This window comes from Andrographis paniculata, unplaced genomic scaffold (genome assembly GCF_009805555.1).
Source record: "Andrographis paniculata isolate CXL003 unplaced genomic scaffold, ASM980555v1 Contig61END, whole genome shotgun sequence".
Taxonomy (NCBI): domain Eukaryota; kingdom Viridiplantae; phylum Streptophyta; class Magnoliopsida; order Lamiales; family Acanthaceae; genus Andrographis; species Andrographis paniculata.
In genome coordinates this window covers 473,335-486,403 of record NW_026137597.1, presented here as the reverse complement: position 1 = coordinate 486,403, position 13,069 = coordinate 473,335, and the positions used below count along the sequence as shown (strand labels likewise).

Genomic DNA, 13,069 nt, shown 5'->3' with positions numbered 1-13,069 from the left:
GTTATTTTAGCGTACTGAGATATTATACTAATAATTTGGTATATTGAATTTATAAATAAAAAATACCGAGTTACCGAAATAGCGCATACCATACCAAAAAAATACAGAAAATACCAAATATTGGTATACCGAACTTTTTCAGTATGGCATCGATATATTTTTTTAATATACCGAAAAATTTGGTACTGTATACAATATGGTCCGGTATTATTGATATACCGTATCGAGTCATTTTTACGCTGAAATATTAAAATTTAAAATAAATTAAAATTTTGAGAATATATTAAAAACTTACTTATTTCAGCATCAATACACGAAATCAGTGGCGGAACTAGGAATCTAAACAAGGGCCGCACTTCTTACACAAAATAAATATTAACACTAAAAGTTATAAATTTTAATATAAGCAATATTAAACATTGTTCAAATAAAACTATAAATTCGACACTACAAATTATAAATTCTAGTACAAGCAATATAAAACAATCGTGCAAATAAAATTATACATCCGACAATTGAATTCTTCGACTTTCCATATTCTGAAAACGGTGCAAAATAGCTTCATTTTTTATTTTTGCAAAAATTTCTTTTTCAATAAAGCATTGTAAACTATCCGTGAGAAATTCATCCCCTATTTTGTTACGCAAATCATTCTTAATAATCTTCATCGCGGAGAAAGATCTTTCAACAGTAGCGGTTGCAACCAAAAAAACAATGCCAATTCAACGAGTCGATATACCAACTTCAGAGCAGTGTGCCAGTTTCTTTCGACCATTCTTTTTGCAAGATCACCAATACTTTGAAGACCGGGAAAAAAGGCACACTCAGATTTTTTTACTATCGCAATATATTGTTTAAGTTCTTCAGTTAGCAAAACTTTATCAAAAAAATCCTCCGAATATAATTCAGCAAGACGCAGTAACTTATCAAAATCAAAGCTAGCAAACGAATCTCGAGGATCAAGGCATGCAATGCCACATAAAAAGTTCTGAACTTGACTCCGCAAAACGATTGTCAATTTCTTGTGCAATGAGATCAACAATCTTCCATGATAAAAACAAAAAAAAAAATATTTATATAATAAATATATCATAAAACACATGTAATATATTTAAATATTATATATATTTACAAACAAATACCTAAAAGAATATATCACATCGAAAAAAGTGCAAATAAGTCTTTGGTTGGTCATCGACTTTCCTTTCAAATCTAGCTCGACCAGACAAAGGATCTTCCAAATTCGGTAAAAAAATATCCTTTTCAAAGCAAAATTTTTTGATCGTTTCCAATAAATCATCCCAACCATCTTCTCTGTACAACTTCAAATCATTTTTCAATGTTCAAATCAAAGCCACGGCATTACCAATGTTCTGTGTTTTTTCTTGAAGGGCTGCCGACAATATACTTGTTTTTGCTAACAATTTTAACATGAAATGAGCAATGAAGACAAATTCGAAACTCATCATTTTACCAATTAGACCTATTGCAGTTCCTCGACTTTTTTTATCCGGGCCATCCTCCGAAATAGTATCAAGAACATCTTTTATTGCATCCCACATATTTAAAATTCGGTCTAATGTCCTATAATAAGAACCCCAACGAGTATCACCTGGACGAGCCAAACTTGTTTCTTGTTTTTTTTTTCTTTTCCTTTAACAATTTCACCACACTCAATCCGCCAAACAAGATCTTTATGGTGTTTTTGTCGAATCGCATCCCTTCTTTTACATGAAACTCCAACAAAATTCACAATACGGCTTAAATGATCAAAAAATCGCTTACTAATACCTGATCCTTTGAAGTTGCAACAACCACTAACTGAAGCTGATGAGCAAAACAATGAATATAATATGCTTGCTTATGTTCATTTAAGATGAGTGTTTTAAGACCATGAAACTCACCTCGTATGTTGGAAGCCCCATTATAACCTTGACCTCTCAAGTTAAAAAGTGATAAACCATTCCTTAAAAAAAAAAAAAAAATTCATCAATAGAACCTTTTAAAGAGTTTGAAGTAATATCTCACTAACATGTACGTCCAACGAATCGCTCATTCACTTCTATTCTATTGTTTACATATCTCAAAACAATAGACATTTGTTCCTTCACAAAACTGTCTCGAGCCTCATCAATCAAAATTGAGAAAAAATTGTCTCCAATTTCATCAAAAATAACTTTCTTCACTTCCATAGCACAAGCATTAATAATATCCTTCTGAATCTTAGGAGAAATCAACTGATTATTAGCCGGAGCATTTAAGTTCATCAGTTTCTTAACATCTTCATTATGATCACAATGCCAATTCAAAATTTTAAGAAAATTAACTCTTTGTAAAGATGTTTCCGACTTATTATGGCCACGAAAAGCAAAACTCTGTCGTAAAATCAATCGAACTACGTTCACAACCGCTGTCAAACGAACACGATAATCAAGCTCTATTTCTTTAATTCTTTGGGATAACAAGTAATCAACATTGTTCCTCTAATCCCTAAATGATGAAGCTTGAATTTTAGCACCATGATATGCACTTCTTGTATCGCCTACATGCTCTTTAAATTTGTCTAAGGCTCTTTTCCAATTTTTGAACCCAACTTCTGTAAAAGTAGTATCTCCACCATGTTTATGGCCTTTACTAAACAAGTAGCATACTAAACAAAATGCAGCATCTTTTTTAACACTATATTCAAGCCAATCAAATTTGTCAAACCATGCCACTTGAAACTTTCTCATAAATTTACCCAAGCTACTTTTTGGAAAATTGCATTCACGTGGTTGACATGGACCTTTAGCCAAATATCGCCTCCTCAATCCATCTCTAATGTTAACATGATAACTATCAATAGGTTGACGCAATCCTGGATCACCAACTATCTCAATTTCCGACGATAACTCTACTTCTATCCATGGAATCTTAGTTGGTTCAGCTTCTTTGTCATTTCTACTCATTTCAGTTGGACTAGATGAATTTGGAGTTGTCCTTTTGATTTAATAATAAACTTATCCATAATTTAATACCTAAAAAAATAACAATAAATTCATCAAATTGACAACAATAAAAATTATAGGAAATCAATTCTAATTCAAAAAATACAAAAGTATTGAACTAAAAGAATAATCTAAAGTATTTAAAATACCGAAATACAATATGAAATCAAATTCACCAACAATAATCTAATAAATAATAACACCAAAACTCAAATAAAAAAACAGTAAACAAACCAACAAAAAATAATGCAGTATTTAAATAACTTACAAGATGTTGTCTAGATTATAACTTTAAGACAAATCCAATGTAGTTGTCAAATGACCAAATCCAAATCCAAAAACTGCATACAATCAAACCATCAATTACTTCTTAATTTTCTTTCCAATGATTCAATCCAAAGTTTCAAATCAAATACCAATACAATTGTAATATATTTTGATAAAGTGTATCAATATAAATATTTGTACGTTTAAGACAATTACAATACAATTCATAAATAACTAAAAAAATAAAGAGAAATTAAAATTAAAAGTAATAAATAAACAATAATTTATATTTTAAAACTTACAAGAAATTTAGAAACTACAGGCAATGCAGAACTGCGCACAGAAGGGCGAATGGCCTACCAACAATCGCCGACGTGAAGGAAGGAATGAAGGAAAGAAAGAAAGGACTAGCCGACTCGCCTAGTTGTCAAAGATGAAACCGTGGAGCAGTAGCAATCAGTACACAAATTCACAAAAGAGAAGGAATTGAACGATTATTGAAAATTTTAGAATTGAAAATAAAATTAAGTTAAAATTAAATTTAATAGTAAATAATTAATTATAAAAATATATATATAAAAAGAAAAAAGGCTGGCTTGGCGGGCTAGCATGGGTGGGCTGGTCACTAATATATATATATATATTTTTTAAATACAATAAAAAATATAAAAAATTGAGCCCTCAAATATGTCTGCACGAAATTATTGATATATACCGATATATCGAATACTAAAATATCAAAATATATATAGTATTTTTAGTATATAAATGCTAAAAGTATATGCAATTACTATACTGAAAAAGTTCGGTACGACATCATACTGTATAAAAATTTATGATATACAATAATTTTGATATTTTTAGTATTTTTTTCATACAGTACATATATTATTTGAGCAAATTGATATTTTTCACTCTTACTTATTGATAAGATAAATTTATTTTATTTTATTTTTATTTTATGAAATATAAAAATAAAATTCAATATTAAATTTAATTATTAACTAATTTTCAATAGTAAAATATCCAATAATTTTTTTTATATTATATTTAAAATTTTAAATATAACATAAACATTTATTTATATTATATTAAATATTTATTTTAGTTTTTATTATTCAAAATTCTAGCTATATTTTTAATATTACAATCAAGCAAACAATAAAAAACTAGAGGTAATAGTAATTTAATAAAATATAATTAAATTTATAATTATAATTAATATTTACTAATTATTATTACTATATTAGATAACCTGACCAATTTCGCAGGATTTCTATAAAATGAAAAGTTGACCAATTTCGTTGAAAGGGTTGAGTATATATTAAGTTATATTTTATATAAAAAATTTATTTAATTTATTTATTATCCAAATTATTATCGTCCATTACATCTAATACATAAATATTTTAGTTAAAATAATTATTGAAGTCAAAATATATTTTCAACTAAAACTAATTCAATCTAAAAGATATTTCATATGTATACAGTTACTGTACAGATTAAATATAATTAACATTACTCTGATAATACAATAATATATATCCAATAATATATTTTCTCTGTCCATAACAAAATATTTTTATTTTTCTATTTTAGTCTGTTCATATCAAAGTATCTATTTCTCTTTTCTTAAGTAATTCACTACAAGAAAATATCATTTTTGTAACGAGATTTTTTTCGTCATTAAATTCACTTTTTTCGTTACTAATTATATTAGAGACTGAATTAATGATTGAATTACGTTAGCTATGTGATCTTTAGTGATAGAATTCCGTTACAAATATACTATTTTTTTTTGTAGTGATTGTATTATCTAACATTACAAATACTCTTACAACTTACAATATATTACAGAAATGTCATTACCTTTATATCACACCATACTAATATAAGATTATTTTAGTCATTTCTATTTTATTTATATTACATTCCAATATAATACTAATATTTTTAAAATTACGAGCAAAAAGTAAATTGATAACTAGGGAGGGAGTATTAGATATAAATATACAATATACATAAGACTAATAACGCATATTAATATTTTATATTACTTTTATATATTGATTACATATTTTTTGTTATATTTTTTAATATTATTTATAGTACTTTTATATATTGATTACTGACAAATTCTGAATGAGCATGGCAACCGAATCACTTTGTACAACAAAAATGACCCAAATAATGAATTAATTTAAAAATGCAACGGGTAAGAAAGGGCTGGCTATTTGTGTTTTTCCGTTTAGATAGTTAAAAGGGGCCCTTAAGGTGTATTTGGGGACAAATTATTCCAAGCCAACTTGACCAATTAATTTATTTATTTTTCACTGATCCCCTATTGTGTGGAGGTTGTAACTTGTAAATACTATTATTAGTCTATTAGATAATAATATAATGATAAAATAATTGAAAAAAGTAGGAAGGAGGAATTGACTCAGCTGCTCGTTCTTGTTCTTCTTCATGTTGGATGCCACGTGGAGCATTATGAGAGGGTGGACCAAGTCAGGTCAAACGTGAGAATGGACGCCGCGTATAATGTCGGAACAAGGTAAGGTTTTATTTGGGGCAGCTGCCTCCCTCCCATATGTCCCTTTGACACCTAGTCCCTCATCTACTATCTTTTCTCATATTTAGTCCCTTTTTTGTTTCTGAAACAACGTACAAGCTTCTGGACCCGTGTTTCTGTCAAATTTTTTCAAATTTTGTTATTTGTACTTTACATTCTCCGAAAAAAATATTTTTTTTTTTTTCATCAAATATTATTTTTATATCATATTCAAATTTATTTTTTTCCAAATTCATTAAAAGAAATACACCGAACGATTCTCCGTCATAAATACTATTTGTTTTTACCTTATACACGCGCCCCTAATTGAAATCAAATCGCGTTTTAACCATCAAAGTCAAAAATGCCTCACCATTTAACTTATAAGATTTTATTTTTCCTTTTTTTTATAGAGAAAAGAATTTATCTTTTTATTTATCTATAATATATTTTACAGTAAAATTATAAATATATACTATAAATTAAATGGTACTTTTTTTTTATGCTTCTATCATATTGTATAACCTATAAATAATAGTCTTATAATATAACCTATAAATAAAAAAAAATTAAATAGCTAATAATAAAATAGTGGTGTACATTGGAAAAAATAGTAATAAAGCCGTTATTAGTTTTTTAAAGGAGATTGTAATAAAATTGTGGATGCTTATAAATGGATTGTCAAAAGTTTAAATTAAAAATATACGCGAGAGAGATAATGGCGATTCAGGCGATTCAAAATTCGGTGGGGAAAGCAGCTTCAATCCTCAAGTGGCGTCGATCAATAGCTTCAGTATTTGTTGGAAATCTTTCTTTTGCCGAGGATTTCTGGAAGTTGGTTCTGTCGTTTAACGTTGTTGTGGGGGTTCGCGATTGGTTTGTTCCGAAAAGGGGTAGATCTTGAGGCAAGTCCTCTTTCGGTTATGTGCGTTTCAAAAGTCTGAAGGAGGTGGGGAAGGTGGTGGGAAGTTTTAATGGTTGGCGTTGGAAAGGGCGGCATCTTCGGCTAAACCTGGAAGAGGAGGTTAGGAAAGCCCATAAAGTTAGATCTCCTGGGATTATTTCGAACTCAAACATTGCAGACAGTAGAAGTTACGTAAAGGTGGTGGTTAGGTCAAATAGTAAGGACATTCAGTCAGCTTCTAATACGGGGGAGAACATAAGGGAGGGGGTGACTCCGTTGGAGCTCTTGCCAAAATCAAATATGGTGGATGCCTTATCAACTGTTATCGTGGTGGGGATTCGAGACTTACGCTCAATGGAAACTTTTTCTCAAGTTCTATTTGAAGGATTTGCCCAGTGCGGTAGTCTCACATATATGGGAGGTTGTATGATGTTGGTAGAATTCGAATCACTGGTAGCTAGAAATCAGTTTCGTGAGGCGACTTTGTCTTCTTTCCAAGATCCGATGTTGTGGAAGAAAGCCTGGGGGCGGAATCTAAAGCCCCTACAGCGTTTGGTTTGATCAAAGTGAGGGGAATTCCGATCCAAGTTTGGGGCGAATGTGCTTTCCAAAGGATAGCAGCAGAGTAGGGTGAATATATTGATGTGGAGGAGGCCACCCGAGATCAACTTCGGTTAGATAAGACCAAAATTCTAGTACTCATGGACAAGAGGGTTAGCGTACCAGATAAACAGTGGGTCAAGGTGAAGGGAGTTTGGTGTTTGCTTAGGCTCAAGTTGGAAGATGTTAACGGTCAAGGTGAAGGGAGTTTGGTGTTTGCTTAGGCTCAAGTTGGAAGATGTTGAGAGCGTCATCAAAATTAGGGAATCAGGGACGTTCCCCTTCAACGCCTTAAGTTTCTCGATGATCCAAAAGAAAACTCCAGAACTCAATTTTCTTTGAGGTGATTTATCCCCCCATCAAGCGGAGCCCCCAAAGTTGTAAGCCTGTTGCAGGGTTCCGATTGGCCCTTTGCCTCTTGTGATGTCCTATGAAAGCCCGATTAAATCGGGAGTGAATTTAGCGAAGAGGCGTTTTATTGGTGGGAGGGGGCGATTCCAGGTTTGTCACGAGAAGGAAGAAAAAAAAGAATAGGAAGGTCAATAGTAGGAGTTTGGAGAATAAGGGCGTTCCGCTTAAGGGGGTGGGGGATAGCGTGGATTCTGAGGTTGTGGTAGCCGAAACTGAGGTGGAAAGTCATCAGGGTGGAGAAGAAGTCCCGTCAAAAAACAAATGAAGTTTGATTGGTATGTTAGAAGATAGATGGGAGCCTAGTTTGAAGGTTTCAGAAAAAAGCCTAGACGAGCTTGGGGCGATTGCAGGTCAAGAAACAGTTGGGCATGGAATAGTAGAGTCCAAGGAATTGGATAGGGATAAGGAGATGAGAGAAGAGTCCATAGCAACAGTCTTCTTAGCAGGGCAGTTAAGGGTGGAAGTTGTGGATGTTGAGAAGTTCCTTCATGACTACTTTCAGGCGATGGTTGAAGAAAAAGGTTGAGTCGGGTTAGTAGACAGGTTTGTGTTAGCTTAGTTGTCATGAAGTTTCTCACATTAAACATAAGGAGGCTTGGTGGTGGGGCTAAGAAAAGGGCAATAGGAAGAATTGTTGGGGTTGAACTTCGAGATGTCTTGCTGCTGCAGGAGATTAAAGTTCAGGAGTATGGTGATAGTTTGGTTGGGTCATTCTTTCACCGAAGGAAAATGAATTATTGGGGGGGTTGTGGCATTGGGCGCATTAGGGGGTCTACTTTGTTGTTGGAATCCTGAACTATGGTCTTTTGAGAGGATTGAGTCAGCCCAAGAGTTTATCTGGTTAAAAGGCTCAAGAGTGAATAAGGTGAAAATTATTAACAAAATCAATGTGTATGCTTCAAATGAGATGGGTGAATGAAAAGGCTTATGGAAGAGATTGAGAGAAGTATGGAGGCAAGGAAAAGGATGGTGGTGTATTGGGGGAAACTTCAATTCCACCCTTAAGGAGGATGAAAGAATCAGAAGTATGGATGATGCAAGATCTCGACAAGATTTTATGGAAGTGGTGGAGTCCATGGAGCTTGCTGATATTCCAATGGTGAGTGATCGAAGATTTTTGGAGAGTTTTTTAAAATATCTTTTAAGATACAAAAAAAAAAAGATATATGTATAAAATGAAAATAGTGTCGTGCGTGTTCGTATAGTAACTCCAAAATTCTTCGTCAAAAATAAAAAAAATCTCTTTAACCGGTGAGTGTCCGGGTCGAACTCAGGGAATATTCGAATATCCTATATTTAATTAGAAAAAGTGCAATGAATTAATGCAATCGAAGAAACTGAAAAGGTAAATTGCAGAAATTAAATCTAACTAAAAAACGATAAAATATACGTATCTCGAAATGGATGAAGCGAGGCGTTTGTGTCTGACTTTTGCGTTCCTTAATGGCTAGATTTCCATGGATGAAATGAGCGGGATGACGATGGCGTGATAGCGAAAAATATATGTATAATTGAGGGGCGGCACGGAGAAATGAGCGTGATCGCATTTGCTCGCTTAAGCCGATTCTCGACTCGGTTGGTACTTGAACTTCGGGGATTTACAACGAGGCTTCAGCGACACCCAGAGAAGAACATTATAAGCAAGAAACTCTACTGTCACTAGAAATTTCTGTGACCCAATAGACCACCGCCTATGCCCCATTAATTATTCTTCCAACCGTTCCGCTAGTGGCTCTACCCCTCTGATACCTCTCTTTAATCGGAATCGAATTCAGAACAGCAACTAAGCAGGTCGACAAGCCTCCCGCGTACTTAGCTACGTTGAACTACCCGAAATCTGCTTTTGGCACGAAATAGGGCTGAAATAGCCGATTCTTCTATCGTCCTTCCGCAACCTTGTCGAAATCCAACTTGAACAAGTCTAATCGAACATGGAATTTTTGGATGAAGGTGAGGTGAAGAAATATGATAAGAATTTTACTAGCTAAAATAATATGCAGAAATTAAAAGAAAAAAAAAAAAAGGGAGAACATCAGTTTGCTCGCGACACAAAATCAAAGATCTTGTATTATTAAACTAGATAAAAATATAGGAGAAAAGAAATGGAGAAAATAGAGTGTATGGAATATATATTATTGTGTATATATAGTGTATATATATGGTACAATTATAGGGGATATTTATAGGGGGAAAAGCTTCTAGAAGCTTGGCGGTTACAACCGCCAATAAATAACTACTTCTAAAAATAACTACTAACTACCTCTAAAAATAACCATAAATAACTAACTCTAAAAATAGCTACTAATATAACTAGTAATAACTACCTATTTTCTAGAAGGTTCTAGAATAAAAATTACACAAAAATAGCCAAAAATTGGCTAAAAAGTAGTGCAGAAATTTAATATAGGAGCTGAGAGAGTGCAGAAATAAATGCAGGAGCTGGGGGTGCAGAGCAGTAAATACAGGCAATGATTGCAACGAGAATTAATGCAGCTGCCGGTCATGGAGTCCGCGCCAGCCGCCGCTCAAATTCCGCACCAGCCGCCGCTTCGCTCACTTCCACATATGGCCTTCCGCTCCGCTCACATTTCCGTGTCAGCCGCCGCTTGCCTTCCGTGCCAGCCGCCATCGCTTCGCTCACTTCAACGCCAAAGTTTCCGTGCAGCCGTCATCGCTTCGCTTTCCACGCTCGCTTCCCTTCCGTGCCAGCCGTCGCTTGCCTTCCGTGTCAGCTCGCTTGCCTTCCGCGCTCATAAATACAGCCGCCGCTCGCCTTCCGTGTCAGCTGTCGCTTGCCTTCCGTGCCAGCTGTCGCTTGCCTTCCGTGCCAGCTGTCGCTTGCCTTCCGTGCGGCCGTCGCTTGTCTTCCGGGTGCTCGGTTGACTTTGACTTTCGCGCGTTGACTTTCTGGCGTTGAGCGTTGACTTTCACGCCGGTGACTTTTTTCCGCTTCTGAAGCCATTTTTTCACTTTTTAAGGCCAGTTTTGCACTCCCATATCAGTTTTCAAGCATTATTTCACCTATATAAATAACGAACATTTTATAAATATTTATTTAAATAAATAATTAAATAAAATTAATTTAGTTAAAATTAAATACTTAAATAGCACATAAATAATGCCAAAAAATATAATTCAAGAAACACATCAATTATTTTAATTTATACACCAAAATAATTATAAATTACACTTAAAAACTAATAATTTAATATTATACAAACAAGATGAAATGAATACAATTATTTGAATAAATTAACATAAATAATATCAAAATTCGACATAAACAAATAAATATAAGCTATAAAATATGGCAAAATCAAGAGTTATCAGTGAGGCAGAAGTTCACTTGGTCAGGAAATAAAGGACAGTCTTTTTCGCATTTAGACAGGTTCTTACTGAGTGAAGGTTGGCTAGCAGAAGAGTCAAAGTGGGTTCAAATGAGCTCTTCTTCCTGTATATCTGATCATATCCCGTTGTGCTTGCAGTTGGAGTCCATCAATTGGGGGCCGATACCATTTTGTTGTTTTGATCATTGGCTGTCAGATCTCTACTTTTGTAAAATGATTAAAGATAAATTGAGCGAATAGTTGCATGAAGGGGAGAGAAGCGCGTATTTTGACAGAAGGCTAGGGGCATTGAAGAAGATCATTAAATCTTGGGCAGGGTATAAAAAGGGAAGTATGAAAAGGAAATTAGGTCTCTAGATGTTGAAATTGAAGGCTTAGAAAAATATTTAGAAAAGTCCCCAAGTGAGGGAAGTGGTGAAGATACTTTGGGAGAAAAAGAATGCCCTGTGGAGAGCTTACTTCAATGTGGAGACAAAAATCTCGGAACCTTTGGATTCGGGAGGGGATAGGAATACCCGCTACTTCCATTCTCGTATGAAACAAAGATTCATGAAAAACCATATGAATCGGATATGATGGAATGGCGTCTCTTGGATTGGCCCTATGCAAGTCAAAGTGGCGGTCTATCAGTTCTTTAAAAACCATTTTAGCATAAATAAGGGTCATGGCCTAGTTTGGAAAGGATCCAATTACCAAAACTTTCCATGGTGGCTAAAGAATGGTTGGACCCCCTATTGACGTTGAAGAAGTGTGTCGTGCTGTGCAGCAATGCCAAGGGGGGAAGGCTCCGGGTCTAGATGGATTTAACCTTAAATTTTTGAAATTTTTCTTGGAGCAGATCAATTCGGTAGTGATGAAGATGGTTAATGACTTCCAACTAAGAGGTAAATTGCCACAATTCTTTGGAGCAGCATTCATCTCATTGATCCCCAAAATGTCTAGTCCGAGCTCTTTTGATGATTTTTGTCCAATAACTTTATAGGGATATGTATATAATATTTTGTCGAAGGTTCTCAGCCTTAGAATTCATGAGGTGATTAAGGATTTAATTAGGCCCCATCAAATGGCCTTTATTAAAGGCGTCAAATGTTGGATTGTACTCTTATGGCATCAGAGGCGATTCAATGGGCAAAGAGAAAAAAGGTTCGGGCTTTTATTATCAAGATCAATATTGCGAAGGCGTATGATAGTGTGTCCTGAAAAGCATTGGAGCATACTTTGTGTGCGATGAATTTTGGTGATGAATTGCGTGAGTGGATTCTTCGTTGTGTAAAATCTTCAACTTCGGAGGTTCTTATTAACGGGTCACGCACGGAGTTCTTCCAGTTGAAAAGAGGCATCCGGCAAGGTGATCTTCTTTTGCCCTATCTATTTTATTAGTGGCTGAAATTCTCAATTTGTTGCTTGTCCGACCTCGGGAGATCTTATTAAGGGCATCTGGGTGGGAGGTCAAGAGGTAGAGATTAGCTACATGCAATACGCAAATGATACAATTTTATTTATTGAAGCCGATTTGGAGCAGATGACTACGTTGCGGAGGATCTTTAGAATTTTTTGAATTTTTACAGAGGTCCAAGTGAATTGGACTAAAATTCATGTGTATGAGGTGAATATGAATAGCGAGGAGGTGGAAAGAGTTGGCGAGGCCCTTCGATGTGGCATAGGACATTGGTCGTTGAAGTACTTGAGAGTCCCTATTGGTGGAAAGTATTTCGAGAAGGATTTATGGAATTCGGTATTGAATTAGGGAAAAATTTCTCAGTGGAATGCATCGCTGCTATCGCAAGTTGGAAGAGTATGTCTTATTAGGTCAGTCTGCAAATCTTATGCCGATTTTTTCTTGTCGATATTCTGTATGCCGTCCACCGTGGCTAGGAAGATTGAAGAATTAAAGAGGAAATTTTTTTGGGGAGGTAAAGAGGAGTCAACGAGATTGAGGATGATTAGTTGGGAGCAGATTCAAACTCCAAAGCAGGGTGGCAGCCTTGGAGTGGGTGATATT

The 13,069-nt window shown here is 34.4% G+C and overlaps 1 protein-coding gene across 1 annotated transcript; it reads right to left on the bottom strand.

The window, feature by feature from the left end:
- Positions 1-2,483: 2,483 nt before the first annotated feature.
- On the bottom strand, positions 2,484-2,948 carry LOC127260259 (uncharacterized). The gene has a single exon (XM_051287970.1). The coding sequence runs from the start codon at positions 2,946-2,948 to the stop codon at positions 2,484-2,486; it is 465 nt and encodes a 154-aa protein (XP_051143927.1).
- Positions 2,949-13,069: the final 10,121 nt, after the last annotated feature.